This window comes from Teleopsis dalmanni, chromosome 2 (assembly GCF_002237135.1).
Source record: "Teleopsis dalmanni isolate 2A chromosome 2, ASM223713v2, whole genome shotgun sequence".
Taxonomy (NCBI): domain Eukaryota; kingdom Metazoa; phylum Arthropoda; class Insecta; order Diptera; family Diopsidae; genus Teleopsis; species Teleopsis dalmanni.
The window spans coordinates 25518801-25536906 of NC_051847.1; the positions used below are offsets into that span (position 1 = coordinate 25518801).

The following is an 18106-nucleotide window of genomic DNA, read 5'->3' on the forward strand; positions in this document are numbered from 1 at the left end:
AAAGATATTCAGCATGGAATAGCTGCGTTCATCTTGTTTTTTATTTCCTTATCGGTCTATATAGTTCCATATTATAAGTCTTTTCTGGTTATAAATTTGCAGTGTTGTGTGGTTTTATGGTGGAAGACGGACGTAAACACGTGTTGTGTAAAAGTTCCTTGTCATACATTTTAAATATAGGTATTAAATATTTTATGATTCTGTTTTATGAGAAATAAAAATAAATTATAAAAATTAAATTTTAAATATTATTTATAAATAAAATTATAAAATATATTATAACTATCTTTTTATTTTTTGTTATATTTTCTTTCATTAAAGCAGTGCTTAATATATCATTATTTTCAAGTAATTAATATTATGTAAAGTGGCGAAAAATCTGTAACTGTTATCAGCGGAAATATTTTTACGAATTTGCCACCAACCTACCAACCATCATTAATTTCAGGCGTAAAGTATATTAAATATTCATTTTTGCAGATAAAAAGAAATGTGGATTTAACAAAAATATTGTAATTAATAAATTAACTATATAAGTTAGGACTTAATTAGAAAGACTGAAGAATGCAAGCCTGTATTCTATAAAATTGTTATCCATTTCACGGTCCTGATTTAGCAGTACTGTTTTAGTGACATAATTAGTCCCAAATAGAAAAATTAAAAAACAATGAACTTAATTTGTGCTGAGAACCAGACGCATATATCATCAATATCTACTATCGACTGAAAACAGTGCTGCTGTTCGTGAATGACGAGATCTAAATACTTTCCAGCACTCGTTTTGACACATTTTATATTTGAGCTCACATCTGTATCCTTATGAAATTTGGCTGATACAAGAACCAAAGTCGGTTGAACATACAGTGTATAAAACATACGGTATATTGGATTCTTGAGAAACCGTGATCGAATGACGATTTGTCTTATTAAGTGGTTTTCAGAGATGAGGTTTATTTTTCGTTGGATATATATATCAACAAATAAAATTTACTCATCAACTAACTGTGTGAAAATCTTTGCATTCATAAAAGGTCATTGCATGGTTAAGAATATAGTCTAAAGACGTGACGGGTCTGTTCTTTTTTGAAAGGGATAAAAGTATTACAAAAAACTTCTGATTGTTGTTTATTGTTGTTGTTGTGATTTGAGTTAGTGTTATTGCGCACTTTTACTCTTTTGTGGCTGGGGGGCTTATTTCTGTCCCACACTAAACTTTAACTATACTATAATCATTATCATTTATTTATCTTTTAACTGATGACGGATCGTAGATCAGCATATCTTCCTGTGCGTCCTGAGGTGGACTTAAGGTTTGTTAGAGAGGGGTTGGGCAATGTAACAACTTTTGTGAATAATTTTAAGTTTTCTGATTGTACTACAAAAAGAAATAAGATTGTTTTAGCACTGACACTAGTGAAAATCAATGCTTCATTTAAACAAATTTTTTAATTTAATTTAAATTTATTATTCTTAGAATGAATATATAAATTTCATTTAAAATGGATATTTGTGTAAGGAAGTAATGTTAGAATTGTCAAGTTCGGAACCAGAAAGACGTAATCGATGGTTTTTTGGAGGAATCTCGAGTGCTGGCGCCGCCTGTATCACACATCCCTTAGATCTTATAAAAGTTCATATGCAAACAAACGAGTCAAAATTAACTGTAAGGGAAGCAATTAAAAACGTTTTAAAAAATCACGGTGTGAAGTTGAGAACATATACCATGACATATATACGATATTTATAGTCTAATAGGTTTTTCCACTAATAGGCGTTCTTGCATTTTATAATGGCATATCAGCATCTATAATGCGACAACTGGCATATGCAACAACAGCCTTTGCTATTTATGATGTAGGCAAAAGTTTAATAAATTCAGAAACTTTCATAAGTAGAGTTGGTTTAGCATTTTTAGGTGGAACAGTATCGGGATTTATGGGAGTACCAGCCGATGTTATAAACGTTCGAATGCAGCATGATGTTAAACTACCAATAGAAGAACGGAGAAAGTAAGTTCTCCACAGTGAATTATTTTTATATTACTAAGTATTCATTGATTAATTTTAATCCAGCTATAAACATGTATTTGATGGTATTATACGCGTGTGTAGAGAAGAAGGTGTATTGCGTCTTTTTGTCGGAAGTCCATTAGCTACATTAAGAGCAATTGTTCTCAATGTTTCTTCAATGCCTGTATATGATCAGGTAAATTATATTAATTCTTTTCATAGTAATCTGCAATTATTATTAAATTATTTTCTTTTTGTATAATTCGAATAAAGTCAAAAATATTTCTTCGTTCAAAAACAAACTTAAATGATGGAATAGTTTTGCATTCGGCAAGTTCTTTCATTGCTGCCATCTGCGTAACTACAATGGTGCAACCAATCGATGTACTTAAGACTCGAGCTATGAATGCCAAATCTAAAGACTATAAAGGTATTGTTCATCTAATAATGCGTACTGCCAAATTCGGACCATTTGCTTTTTATAAAGGATATGTGCCGTCGTTGGTACGAAACCTGCCTCATACGATACTCATGTATATCTTTATGGAGCAGTTACGTTTACATTTTGGCATAATAAAAGAAAATCCTAAGGAATAACTGAACAGTGGGAGAAAAGATTTATATCCTTTAAATAATACGAGATTAATTAAATCAAAGGCAATATATATGAAATTCAACCTATGGAGATAATGTGAAGAACAGAAACATTTTATACCACTACTTACTTTTACTTACTTACTGCAGTACTTCTCTCCTAGTGGAGCACAGGGCCTCAACGATTCCTCTAAATCTTACTCTGTTGCTTGCTTCTCTCATAACTTGATTCCACGACTACCATGTCTTAGCTGGAGCTTCAGGACTACAGGCGGCTACCTTTCTCTTATATCTTTATATTATTCTTCTAGTATGTTGTTACAATGTCTTGATAGCTTAAAATAAACTAAAGCAATAAATAAGTTTATGATATACAGACAAAATCAAACTTTTAGAAAAAAGAAATCATTTTACAAAAATTGATTTTTGAATGTAAATCGCAAACCTTTAGGAACAACTACATATAAAGTAGAAATGGCAATGTTGAACCAAGGAAATCGTCCCTCGATTAAAAATTCGCAATTCGATTTATTCGTTACAGAAAAACAACGCAGTACCTCCCTCCCGGACTCATAAAGACAGGCCAAGTAGACACCTAATAATTAAATAAAATACGTTATTTGTTTAAAGTATAATGTAAACACATTAACATAATCTAATATAACTCATATCTGAGACAATATTATAGATCTTTTATTAGCAACTTAAAATTATTTAATTCTATTCTCGTTGCGCAGTAAGACTAATTTAATCCGTTTGTGCATTTTTATCAGCAAGACTAATGAATTTTCAATCGTATAAATTATCAAATGGTCATGAACAATTTAATTTTTTTTATATATAAAATGTACAGATTATAAAATATTATATCCATTTACAAATATCTGTTCGAATATAGTTTTATGTTGATGAGAGTTAGTATTTTTTTTTTAATAAACTTCTTTAAAACCAACATGTTGAGTATATTTATTTGTGCTATATTGTTTAGATGGTTAATAATTTTTTAATGTCTACCATTTATTTCTAAGTTGAACTCACTTAACCATAATTTATTTTAAGTATATTTTAAATATATTTAATACGACTTCGTTCGATCGGTACTAAAACTTAAATGTAGATAATTTAATTACAATTTTTATAAAATAATTAATTACACTACTATATATAAACATTCACGTATTTAAAAATATATTCTTAATGTTTTATTCCCCCGGAATTAAAAGCACTCCGATGGAGCAGTGAAGTGCGTTACTTTCCTTGTATCTAACGCATCTTTACACATTCTTATGGCATTGGAACTGTTTATTCTCGTGCTGCTTTAAATGCAATTCAACTTATAAGCTGCAAAACCTATCTCAAAGATCGTGCACCGAAAATGCTAGTTTAAAGCACTTTTAAAACACTCTGCCTATAGCGAGAACACAGCATTTGCTATTTTTAGCAATAAAATCAAAGAAACCGCTACAAAGCAGCACATTGGCAGAAGAACGATCCGATTCTTTATTGAATTATGCAAGACACATTTAAAATTAAGCTGACACGCTGCTTGTCTCATGCTTTTCGCATTTTGCATGTTACTTATATTATTGTTGTTGTGACTCGCTGGGATTTGCTTGAAAGATCTTTCTGACTGGTGGCGAATGCTACTTTATCATCGTGATTGACAAGTGGCTCTGGACGTGGTATCGACCGTTCTTTAAAGTAGCTACTTATACTCGTTTATTTTATATTAAGTAAATAAGTCACATTTGGACCACTGCTTACCATCACATGTAAGCTTTAAGAATAGAATTATATTAAATCAATGTTAATAAATATACGGTATTGTTACTATGGTAACCCGGAGAGATATATAGAGCAGACAGGATTTGAGTAAAAGAAGTCGTTGGGATAAAAAGAGTGTGAAATTGGAGAGAATTGTTATAGGGGTAGGATAGGCAGGAAATTATTAGGCTGTGTAGAACTACAATTAGGGCACACATTGGTTACTGACACATATATGCGAAAAAACAAATAACTCTTTCTTCTTCTACTTTGTCCCGTTAACTCAATAAACTGTTCACTACATTGTTATATTCTTAAAAGAAGACCTGTTGAAAAGTTTGTTATTATGCAACCGTTATTGAGAGCTATTAGTTCACGTTTTTATACGACCTTGCCTCATTTGCAATAGAAGGACTAAGGAATGCATCTTCGAGAGGAGGCACGACTGAATATGATGCCATTGGGATGATCATCTATATTATTGCCCAGACAGAAGCTGCTTATTATTTTTTACAAGAAGCATTTAATATTCTTAATGAAGGTAGTCAACATGGGACTTGCAATTAATTGTTGTTTTTATTGTTTCTAATATGGTACGTACAGCGTCAATCGATAAAATATGTTTTTGCATCTCTCATTGCAGCCTTATACCATAATACTTTTAATAATCGATATACTTATGTTAAAGACTATAATTTAAATAAATCAAGTAACATTTTTTAACTTTTCAAGTGATTAAAAAAATAATAAATAATTCTTAAAAATGGATTTATATATTTAATAAAAAATTAATATTTTCTAATATTCAAAATTTAGTATAATAAACTTTAATAAATTATTTAATGGCTTTAAAATTTACGTTTAATAAATATTATTTATATTAACTTTGAAGAAGGATGACTGTAGCGCCAGAAAGAAAACACCGTTGGTACTTTGGTGGTCTTTCAAGTGCAATGGCTGCTTGCTTTACACATCCTTTGGATCTGCTAAAGGTTCACTTACAAACGAATGAGAAAAAATTGAGTCTTAGAAGTCAAACAATGCAAGTTTTTAAGGAGTCCGGTACATTTTTATGATAGATCCACACAATCAAAATAATAAATACCTTTATATCAATGATGTTATATATATATCTTATACAAACAGGTATATTTGGTTTCTATAATGGAATATCAGCATCGTTAATGCGGCAATTAACTTATTCTACAGCCAGACTTGGTATTTATGAAGTTGGAAAAGAGTATGTAAATTCTGATAGTTTTAGTTCAAAAATTTTACTAGCATTTATGGGTGGTGCCTGCGCTGGCTTTATTGGCGTACCCTCGGATGTTGTAAATGTACGGATGCAAAATGATATGAAATTACCAAAGGACCAGCGTCGAAAGCAAGTTAGCATGAATGTTAAGTAACTTAATATATTGTGAAAATATTTCATTTACACTTTAGTTACAAAAATGTCTTCGATGGTTTTATACGTATACATAGAGAAGAAGGATTTAAAAGTCTCTTTGCTGGCAGTTCATTGGCGACACTTAGATCAATAATAGTAACAGTGGCATCCATGCCTGTTTACGATCACGTATGTTTTACTTTAAAAAAATAATATAATTAACCTGGAAAATTAAGTATACATTCTTAAAATTTTAGATGAAATTATTATTAAAAAAACATACAACCATGCGAGAAGGACTCGTATTACATTGCATTTGTTCAATAGTTACGGCAGTTAGTGTGACAACAATGACTCAACCTATTGACGTATTAAAAACACGAGCCATGAGTGCGAAACCAGGTGAATATAAGGGTGTTATGAATCTCATAAAACAAGCATTAGCAACAGGGCCAACAACATTTTTTAAAGGTTATGTTCCCTCGTTTTCGCGCATTGCTCCACAAACAATTATAATGTTCATGTTTTATGAGCAATTGCGAATCAATTTCGGTTGGATTCCTCCACCGCCGGCTTCAAAAGTTGACAAAGTATGATAATATAAATTTGGCATCTAAAAAATGAAGAGAATTATTGATATTCTGATATATATATTATATAAACAAATGTTTTTAATGTATTTATTTTATAAAAATATATTAAACATTTAATATACATTAATAAACACATTCAGAAAAAGTGAGAGAAGGAGTGTTATAAAAGAAGGTATAACTTTAACAAATGAAACTATCAACTCTTGACTTATGGTTTTTCCAATATTCTCAAAACTTAACTCCTAAACTTATATGGAACCTATTCAGTACTACGACATCTGTACTGACACGTCACTGCGTATTAGATACGAAATAAGACTCTGTCTCCCTGTAATGATTTTTGTCATGGGTTTAACATTACAGAGGGAAAAAATGTAGTTTAAGTTGAGGTTACCTTTCACATGAGTGGGAAAGTTTCACCGTCTCAACTACACACCACCTTATATTCAACTATTGTATATTAAGGTAGTCCCACAGATTTCGAATACGAACAGCGTCTATCTGTAGTATCATTACGAATTCTGTATGTGAATTCCTAATTGTTCAAATGACATACTTTAATGTAAGATATATATCATAAATGTTAAATTTGATTGCAATTTAATTTAAATGATTAAAGTGGATTATATTAAATGAACATCACAGTATATTGACAAAATTGCTAGAAAGGTAACTACATACTGTTGAAATGCCAAAATCTTTCTACGGAATTTGCATAAGATTGGAACGCGAAGTAATGAAACATTAAAAGTAATGGGTCTACGACTTGATATAGTTTAAACACTTACTCTCGTAAACAATAAAAATGTGAAAAGCTTCTAAGTCTGTTTTTATGCTTATTTCGAAAAAAAACTATGCTAATGGTTACGATAACTTTGGGGAAGTCAGTAATCATTCAAACAATCAGACCAGTCAGTCGTAAATTATTTCTCATATTTCTTATCTAAGAGCAATTTTTTGAAAATGATGCTGTCCACAGAAGTTTATGGTTTGGTATAATTTTTGGTAAGAATTTTTATTGGACTAAATTGATTTAAGAATCATTGATATACGTAAGCATAATCGTGTTATTGGTTTTAATTATAATAATTTTTATTCCTATTAATTATATATAGAAATTTAAAAACGCTTTATAAAAAATTCATTATAGTTGTTTACTAATTCTTCACATACAAATAAATTTAAAAACAAAAATACGGATGCTTTGATTAGCCCAGAAGTTATTCAGCCTAAGATATTTTGTCGTTTCTAATGAATGACGATACGCCTTAAGAATGGGTCTTACATCCAATGACTAGTGCGCGAACTGCAATGATAGAAAAGAAGATGACGCCCTCAAAAACTTACCCTATTCCTATCCAGAAAATAATAACAAGGAATAAAAATAAGTTATTAGCAACATGGGAATATCACATGTGTTGTGAGAATTTCTTTACCAAAGCTACTTTGTTAGAACAACGCAATGGTTTAACGAGAACTGCATGCTTTAGGGGTACTACTGGTGTCATGTTATATAGAATATATATGGAGAATAAATTTGCTCTTGGTGTTTCGATTGCAAACGTTGAAAGTTAACGGTTATGTTTACCTATCCACTTTTTATTATCATTTGTGTGTTCGGGTGATTTGTATTACTATTTAGAGATCTATTGTGTCCCACTTACCTAAGGAATAAATTAATTAAAAAACTATTTTTTTAATATTTGTTTTTTTTCTTTATTTTGTTTACTTTAAAATTAATTATTGTAATTATTGTTTTGTTTCTATTACATTTTCAATACTTCAATAATTCAATATTTCAATATTTTAAAATTATTACTCAAATTACTCAATTTCAATATTTCACTATAGTTTATTTTGTTACGATTTTTATGTGTAAATTACAGCGCTAAACTACATACTATATAATATATATGCTCGCATTTATATATTATGTTTAAAAAACTTTATTTTATTTATTACAAATAATTTTTTGTTTAACTTAAAATAGTTTAGAATTTTTTATATTACAGCAAATGAAGTAAGTATCATATATTTTATATATAACGAACTATTTTATATATATTTAAGGACTACACTATTTACCATAAAAAAAGAAAATGTTGCAATTAATTAAACAAATAATTTACAATTCTTACGCATAATATTTTTTAATATTATAGCAAATACGAAAACGAATTTAAAGTCATATAATTATATTACAAAAAATTTTACAAAAATTTACACAATTATTTATTATTCTTATTATATCAAATTAAGCTTTAATTAAAAATTTAAAAAAATGTATTTAATCAGCAGGTGTTTATAATTTTTTTTATGTTGTTTAAATGAAAGAATGACAAATTAAAATTAATATTGCACTAATTTAATTGATGAAAAATTATTGTGCGAATTTTTTTATTTTATATTTTTAATTCAAAATTTAAATATTAAACTTTGAGATCGAACTGAAAACTGTTTTGTTATTGAAATTTCATTGTGTATATTTAATTTTAATTAACATGTATAAAATTTCGAAGATCATCAGCTGATTTCAACAAATAATTCTTGTATTTTACAAAATATAAAAAATCGAGAAATGTTGTTAATAAATAAAAACAAAAAAAAAATGTTTTTATGTAAATTAAATGTATATATACTAGTATACATTTGTAATTGAATTTATTTTAAAAAGGCTTATTGCAATTTCTTATTTAATTTTTTATTATTATTTATTTTATGGGCTTATGATTTTCTTCTTTATATGAAATATACAATAAATTTGGATTAGTATGTCATTATTATCATATTTTACAAATATAATTTTTTTATTTCTCACGCCAAAATCTGTTAGATTTCCTTATACTCATAACATATTTATTATTATGCGTGCTAATCATAAATATTTAATAACATTTTTAATTATAATTTTTAAATGTACGCATTGAAATTATCTATAAAAATAGGATCGGTTTGGTGAAACTGTTGTCGGTTGGTTAATGTTAAACCGCTGGCCATACCCTGCAATCAAATAGAAAATTTACTTACATATTATTTTTAACCAAATTTGAAATAATTATGCATAATATTGTATCTAAGATATTTTATTAAAAATTAATTTCAATTGTACTTTTTCTATAAATTTTAAAACAATTTTACCTACGTTAATAACGACGGATTTGTTTCTGGCTGATACCAATACTGAGGTACATAGCCGCCCATTTGTGGTGGCGGGTTGTGATGATGCGCTTGAGGATGTGTCGCTGCAGGATGAGTTGGCTGTGGTGTCATTTGCGGTGGTTTATGATCTATCCAATGGGGTTTTTGATCCCATGGTGCTTGCGTTGGCGGACTTAAACCCGTTGGAGGGAATTCTATGCAAAAAGAAAGATAGTAATAGTAAATTAAATATATCCAATTTAAGAAAATCATTCGAGAATATGTATAGAAATAGAAAATTAACAAGATATTAAAAAGAGCATAAGAAGTCTGTTTAATAAATAAAATGATAAAATACACAATAAACAAAAAGTTACAAACACATTTAATAATAAATTTATAATATAAATTACGTTTCAGGATATTATTAATACTATTAATTAATTAATTAATAAATAATAATAATTACTACTATTAAATAATTAATTATTATTAATATTATTAATAAATTATTTTTAGTTTTTATTGAAATTGTTGAAACCCATGTTTGAAAGTTATAAATCAATTCCTTAGCATTAATTCCAATTGGATTAACCGTTTTGATGACTGGATATCATGCTTTTTAAAAGATCCCAAAGAAAATTATTCCAAAAAAAAGTCTCTCTTTATTAAAACTAACGCTGCTAACCCCATATACTGAGCTGATATATATTTTTTACTCGACAAACAAAAGACTTCTTGGAGTATAAGTTTAACTGCATTCACACTGCACTTTTGCTCTCGAAGAAGCTGCAATTAGATATTTAAATAAAACATTCGAATAATGCGAATTTTTGCAATAATAACAAATTTCTGCAGTATTGCTACGATATTTCGAATGAGCACAAACGAGCAAAAAAATGGTTACGGTTTCTTCAGTTTTCTTGAAGGAAACAGTTTGTATGTTAACCCAGATTGAAAACAACACAGATACAAACAATTTAACTTATGAGAGATAAAAACGTAATCAACATTAACTCTTATCGTGTGACTGGCGTACTACATCCACTTAACACTATATGAGTTAAGTTTAGTTAACTGTTACAACTTTTAAAGTTGTAGCTGTTGTATATGTGTTTTTTAGTTTTTAATCCTTTTACAAACAAAAGGCTTTAACGTTCTTATTCAAAAATTTTTATTTTACTTATTTATGCTCACAGAAATTTTTAGAATTTCAAAATTGTTGCAATTGTTTCTTATTATTCGCATGTATTACTTGAGTTATTGATTCTAACTGCTATAAAAGCAAATATGGATTGACTCCTTTCTTTAGAAACTTTATGTTTCTAATGGAAATTGGGTATAAGATTCGTTTTTCGTAATTAGGAATATATAACCGTAAGCATTAAAATAGATATAATGCACATTGTTACTATGTGTCACACAATCTGCAATTTTACGATCTGCTTGCTTCTACTACTCCAGGAATAAGTGAAGAGCTTTAATGAACTTAAATAATAACCTATCATATTGATCTATGTATCTATAAGACAGTTGAAGTTCAAAAATGAACTGAAAAATTTAACATATATAGCTGAAAGTAAAACAGTAGCACAAGTTAGAGATCAATTGATTGATCTCTTTTTGCAAGACTAGAGTAATTTTATGAACCATTTAAACTTAATTATTGTAGTAAGAGCTGACATAAACTTAGTAGCAACACAAACAATTGGAATTATCCACAGAATATTACTAGTAAGCAGACTGTATTTTGCTATTCTCATTTATAACACTACACATTAGTCGTATGACATGTCTTGGTAAGTTAGTAACTATTAATGCTTACCATTATCGTAAAGATTTTTACTCATAAAATTATTTAAATTATTTATAAATTAGTTATAATTAAAGTTTTAAAAGCAATAATAACTTACCAGGTGATAGTTCAGATACAGGCGTACTTGATGGCGTCGGACTGTGTCCGGGAGGTAGATAATGTGACGGTGAACCACTATTTGAACCACCACCGTTGTTACCGCCTGAAAAAAAAAAAACAAAATCTATTTTTAAATAAAGATATTGTAGTTTTTTTTAAAAAATATATATAGAATACGTAATAACCTTAAATCATACATATATATGTACATATATGTATATATATGTACATATAAATCTATTAATTTTTTGTAGTTAAGATGACGTTCTCATATTAAAATAGTCGCTGCAAAAAATAATTTTTATTTACAAAAAAAATATAAGCAATGGTTGTTAAGTTTTTTTATTAGATAACTTAGAAACCTTCAGGATTTTTAGAAATCTGATTGGGATGTATGCATTAAGAAAAAAATACAATTTAGCACTAATACAATATAAGATATAAATTAATGCAATATTTGATATTTTTTGCTTTCATATAAAGTTCTTAATAGGAACGTCAATCGCTAACGTCAATCTGCCGAAATATAGTAGACTTGTTATTGGTATATTACAAGTGGCAATACCTATAATAATACCTGTAATACCTTCTCTTATTTGATATGCTCTTAAAATCCTTTTTTGTGAGGAACTACAATTAATTTTTAATTGTACCTGTTATTTGTCACAGTTTTTATTTTTGTCAAGATTTTAGAGAATTATCCTATTATATTATATTCAGAGCCATTATTCTATGACACTGCACCTATGTTTGTCATTAAATTTCAGTGCGATTAAATTGGGACTGAAGCTGTTTAAAAATTTATCTATTTATTCATAGACCAAAAGATAATTTTATTAAAAAATGATGTGAATATATTAAAATATTGACAATTAATTGTGTGGCGAAATTTTTAGTAGATAAACGGAGCATGTTAATGCTAGTTATATGCACTTTTAAATAATTGAATGAAAACTATAAAGGTAAACTGAAAAGCGAATAATTGTGAATAATAAATGTTGATATAACATGTATTGAAAATTGGCACTTTAAATTTAATCTGGATAGAATCGGGTCTTGAATTGCTGTTGCTAATTGCATTGCTTGCATAATTGCTAATGCATTGCATATGAAAATGAAATAAGAATATGCATTAGCAACAGCAAAAAACGTAAACTGGTTTTATTTTGATTGCTTGCTAATAGTCAATTTTACATTTTTGACTATTATGCGTTTGGAATATATGCAACGTGCTTGCTTATGCGTTATATGGCGTTTACATTGGCCGAAAATGGCTCATTTTGGTCAAAAATCGAAAATGAATATCGAATGGCTCATTCTTGCATATAAAATTTCAAGCACAAAAATGAGCAATTTTCTCACATTCTGTATGAAAGACGTTCGAATGTATTCCACATATGTTCCAAATGCAAAGGAATCTATTGAACATACCCTAAATGAAAGGTCTTCATGGCATTTTGACAGTTTGAAAAAGCTGTTTTGACATATTTACAAAAAAAGGTAAACAAATGTTTGGTGGTTGCATTTTCTTTAAAACGATGCACCAATTTTTGGAACTTCTACTTCCCAAAAATAAATAAATCGAATCTAGAAACAAGTTTTCAGTTTATATTGTAAGGTTTGAAGGTATATTTAACCTTCCTGTAACATTTTTTTGGCACAGACCAAAAATTAAATCAACATGCAAGTTGAAAAATCAGCTGTTTGAAATGAGAAAAAATGAAATACAACGAATGTAAACACTTTCAAATGACTCATTCAGAATGAGCCATTTTCAGCCAGTGTAAACGCCATATTAGCTTATGAATTAATACTTAATTATGTATATATATATATATATATGAATTAATAATTAATATATATGTATATATATCATATATATCATAAATTTAATAATTAAAAAATGCATAAATTTAGGCATAATCTAATTACAGATAAAATTATATTAATTGCATACAAATTGTACGCACACACATTACTTACAATTTTGCACAACTATATTCAATGCACCAACAAAGAAATAATGCGTACACATTCCCTTAAAACAAAAACAAAAAGAAGAAATCCATACACATTTGCTAATAGCAAAACAAAATATTGACTGGTCAATATTTATGCATTAGTCAAAATATGGTTGCTTTTGCTAATTTTCAGTAAGCAATTCAAACCCTGGGTAGAATCCGGAAAGATGAGAAAGAAACCTATCTCTATTAAGGGTATTATATAATCACTATAGCCAAAGCTAAACTTTTTTATTTTTTCTAAACTTTATAAAATGGGTGAAAGAGTTATCCTTCATTTTCGGTATAGAACAAGTCTACATAATCCTATGATATTTAATTGTTTTGTAATATTTGGCTAATTACAAAACCTTTTGCAGTTTACCATCAATTATTCTCTTTCATATCCTTACAGTAGTCCCAACACGGTGATCACACTGTTGAAGATTTCTTGTGAGCACTTGTAGTGCAAAATTCTCAGTACAATTCTATAGTTTAATAATACATGTTTAGTCCTTCATAGACTACAGGTTCGTTCATCAAGCTATAAAAAATTTTACATTATGTGATTCAGTCACAAATCGTTTCTGATTTTGTGTGAAAATGTAATTTGTAACATTCTCCTAAAGTACTTATACCTTATGTTTTAAAAAAATATACGTTTAAATCAAATTTAATTACTTACCAGCATGCATGTTTTGATTTGGACTGTGTTGACCAGGATTTGGACCACCTCCGCCCAAAGGCATACCACTACCGGTGCCTGGGCCTTGTGCAGCTTTCATCATTTTTTTATATTTCGAGCGACGATTTTGGAACCAAATTTTTACCTAAAATGAAACAAAAAAAAATTTAAATAAATTAAATGAATTGCGAAGAGATATAGCTATTAAATATATATCATATTGATTATTATATTTTTAAATAATTATTCTTTACATGAAATATTATAATAATACTTTTTGAAAGTCATGAAAATTATTTTATCAATTTGTGTGGCATAAAGCCATCCAAGCTTATAACGGCTTTAATTGTAAATTATTGTATATAAAATAATTTAAAATTATAATTAATAAAAATTTCAAATGCACAGTTTTGTTAATTAATTTGTTTATTTTAGTTTTGGCAGCTTTTATGAAGACTTTAATATATATTTTTTTTTATTCAATTCGCAATGTTATTATTAATTTAATTGTTGTTGCTGTCAGTTTAATTGCACAAAATTTAATAATGATTATTATTAATCAATTTCTAAAATTCATTCATAAAAATTTTGAAATATAATATGGAGGAGGGCAATAAACAGCATATTTTTTAACTATTACTTTAATGAAAAATAGATAAAAATTAATTTTTGTTAGAAATGTTTGCTTATTAATAATCATGACAGATAAGATACTCACAAAAAAGTTGTTAATGGAGAATTAATATAATAATTCGTATACATAGCAATTGCTATGCTACCATTTCATAAAAGTATAAATATTATATGTATATATATCTATAGACTTACATATACTATCGTTTTAGTTTTGTTATATTTTATTAAACATACTCAAAAGAGTTTGTAGGAAAGAGTTTAAGATTCGCAATCATGTAATAGATACAAAAAACTGGTTAAATATCTTTTAATTAAATCGCATTTAAAACACTAAAAATTCACTTTAAGGTATTAAATAATTTTATTGAATAAAAAATATGAACAAAAAACAATTAAAAATCATTTAACAGTTTTGTTATAATTTGCTTCAAAAAGATATAAAATCTACAAGTGCTCATATGATTTTTTTGTTATACTTTCAGGTAAATTTTACAGTAGCTACTTCAATCAAGCAACAACAATAAAAAATGAAAGTAAAATTAAATAAATTTATTTTTTATAAGAATTTGTACAAAAATAAATGTATATGAAACAATATAAATAAGCGAAATCAGTCAAAAAATCAGCGAAACAGTTTTTAATGAAATAAGAAAAAGACGGCCTTGAAGACAATTAAAATTTTGATATTCAATGTAACACCAATCAAAAATACATTAGATTTAGTTTTTGATTGAAACATTAAATACCAAAAAATATAATTCAAGCCTAACTATATTACAGTGAAAACTCTGTTCAAGGAACAACTTTTGTTTGTTGAAATGTGACTTTCGGTCAAAATGGTTCATATTGCTGAAAAAAAATTTGATTTGAGAAAAACTGTCTACCCACAGTTATAGTTTTCACTGTACTTATATTATATGGTAAATAACTATACGATATAATATGTTATTATAAATCGCATCAATTTAATGGGTTGGTTGATTACAGTGGCAAGCCTGTAGAGATATAAGCTTCCGCTACCCATAATTAGAGACCTTTCGCAATTTGACTATCACATCACTTATAAAAAACTATAAACAATAATATGAAAAGACTAAGTACATTCAGTTGAATTTAGATAATTTTGTCCTTACCGAGGAACAGTGTGAAAAACTGTATCAAAAGTGCTTCTCTAAAATCCTATTTCTTCTAAAATACAGAGCCAGCAGGCATTCATAGAGAAAATGTTTAAATGTTTATTTTTCTTATAAGTATCTTTAAGCTCTACAGTGAGTATAAAAAAAAAAGTGCAACTCCTCTCCGTAGGTTCCTTTACAACAGTGACTATAGAGATCTACAGTAAGCCTTGTAGTATTTACACGCTGCTTTATAATAACTTTTTAAGATTTGGTCTTGAGAAATAAAGGCCAAATTAACCGGCCTTCATACTGTTACTGGTAGGTAGTTTTTGCATATGATGGAAACTTATTTTGTAGCAGATTAAGGTAAACGAGAGCTTGACTCTTTGAAGAATATGCTAAGCTTTAGTACAGGTAAAAACACAACAAATATATAACGAGTATTATCCAATTAGATTTTAAGTAAAATTCTATTATTTTTTCAATAATCAATAATTAATAATATAAATAAATAATATAGATAAAAATAATTTCCAATATATTTTGGTCACATATTTTAAAAACTTTAGCAACCAAAAACATTTACCCAAAAAGATATTTCAAAATTCGAAATGCTTTCGGATATATAGCTATTTTAAATGGAATATTTTTTAGGGAACAAAAATTATTAAAAAAAAGTAGTTAAAACAATATAATTAATATTATAATAATAATAATAATATTTTAATTTCAGGAAGCCACCTATTTTTTATGATTAATATTTTCTGAAGGTAGTGAAGCGATATTTATACTAATTCAGTATTTTTCTTTTTGGTTTCAGGTCATTATAGAGTTGGAATCGTCTCCACGCCGATGTTTTTTTGAGAGGTATGTTTATAAAAAACCACAAATTTAAGAACGCCCACAAGATGTTCGAAAAGAAGTATCGTTTTTAAGAAAGAATCAAGAAATCTGACTTTTTTATTCAGATATGCCCATAAGCACTTCGAGGTAGATATGTAAAGCAATACGATGAGTAAGTGAACAAAGTTAAACCAAACGATTACTATAGTAATCCAACCTAATTATATATACAGTCATAAAATTGAATGTGTAACAATAGATTTTATATATTTTTTTTTAATAAGTAAAGTTGGTTGAGTAGGTTCTAATGGTGAAGTACTAATGTTGGTATTATACGACAAGTTAGACTCCGACTTTTTCGGCTATACATAAACAAAAAATTTTTATATATTGTTGTCCTCAGCAGTATAGTTCCATCGTGCATATCTTATGCTATTATATATACTCGAATCTTGCGCTAAATATGAAAAATATGAAAAATATGAAACTCTCAACTGCTGTTGGAGCAGTGTTTGGTCATGTGTATAACTACTATATATAACATATATAACTATATGTACTATAACTATATGTAGCAAACTATATATACCAATTGGTATATATACCAATTATACTATATACTATATATTTATACTATATATAACTATATATATAACATATATAACTATATGTACTATAACTATATGTAGCAAACTGTATATACCAATTAGATATTTATAACTATAAAGCTTCTATTATAAAACTAAATATTAACATTTTTGCACTATCAGTTATTATAATCAATTGTTATTAAATATATATAGTATTTGTGTTTCTTTGACCACAAAAAAACAATACTGAATTATTATTTGTTTTGCAAATAATATAAAATTACTTCTCATCTGCTTAAAAAATATTTATTATCTGAAAAAATCCATAAAATTGTTAATAATATTTAACAGAATACATACAGTTATAAAAATGGTATTTATATTGTCTTTTTATGATTTTTTATGTATAAAATGCAAATTACAACTGCTTTTAAGATTGTCTACAAAATACAATGTTTTACAAAAATAAAAAATAATAATAAAACAAAAGCTGATATATTCCGTTTGCTAAATACTGAAATATATTACATGTCTTACACTTTTAAAACAATTTATGCGGAATTTTGATGTTTTGAATCACTTTTTATATTTCAGCATTAATAGATATTTTTTCTTAATTTATGCTACATGGCACTATTTCGCATAAAAGCAACAGAGAACAACGGTTAACAGCATTCACATGAAGTATGTATCTATGCATCTAAGCAATTATTTAGTACTGTACGAGATGCAGTGTATCAGGTACTGAAAGTGAGCTATTTCGCTTGCAAGTAGACGCTGAATATGTAAAAATTACTGAAGCGAAAGTGGTTTCAGCTCAACAAAAAGAAA

At 27.6% G+C, this 18106-nt stretch overlaps 3 protein-coding genes across 7 annotated transcripts; 2 read left to right on the forward strand and 1 right to left on the reverse strand.

Annotated features, from left to right (window-relative positions):
• The first annotated feature begins 1481 nt into the window (after positions 1–1481).
• On the forward strand, positions 1482–3282 carry LOC119685342 (mitochondrial dicarboxylate carrier-like). 4 transcript variants are annotated; one of them, XM_038099596.1, is made up of 5 exons: positions 1482–1700; positions 1772–2009; positions 2073–2205; positions 2283–2439; positions 2497–3282. In XM_038099596.1, exons 1-5 carry the CDS (start codon positions 1523–1525, stop codon positions 2604–2606), a joined length of 816 nt encoding a protein of 271 aa, XP_037955524.1. In that variant the 5' UTR covers positions 1482–1522; the 3' UTR covers positions 2607–3282. The 4 variants fall into 4 exon arrangements, with proteins under 4 accessions (XP_037955524.1, XP_037955523.1, XP_037955525.1 ...); XM_038099595.1 differs by having other exon boundaries at positions 2283–3282; XM_038099597.1 differs by having other exon boundaries at positions 1609–1700; positions 1756–2009; positions 2283–3282.
• Positions 3283–5183: 1901 nt separating this feature from the next.
• Positions 5184–6411, forward strand: LOC119682088 (mitochondrial dicarboxylate carrier-like). Its single transcript, XM_038095437.1, has 4 exons — positions 5184–5429; positions 5514–5751; positions 5814–5946; positions 6015–6411. The coding sequence occupies exons 1-4, from the start codon at positions 5264–5266 to the stop codon at positions 6351–6353; spliced, it is 876 nt and encodes a 291-aa protein (XP_037951365.1). The 5' UTR covers positions 5184–5263; the 3' UTR covers positions 6354–6411.
• A 2753-nt stretch (positions 6412–9164) lies between these two features.
• On the reverse strand, positions 9165–14233 carry LOC119684237 (homeotic protein distal-less; the record flags this gene model as incomplete). 2 transcript variants are annotated; one of them, XM_038098240.1, is given in 4 exon segments in its annotated part: positions 9165–9350; positions 9493–9703; positions 11402–11506; positions 14089–14233. In XM_038098240.1, coding segments are annotated over 4 exon segments (480 nt in total), but the record flags the coding sequence as incomplete, so codon positions are not given.
• Positions 14234–18106: the final 3873 nt, after the last annotated feature.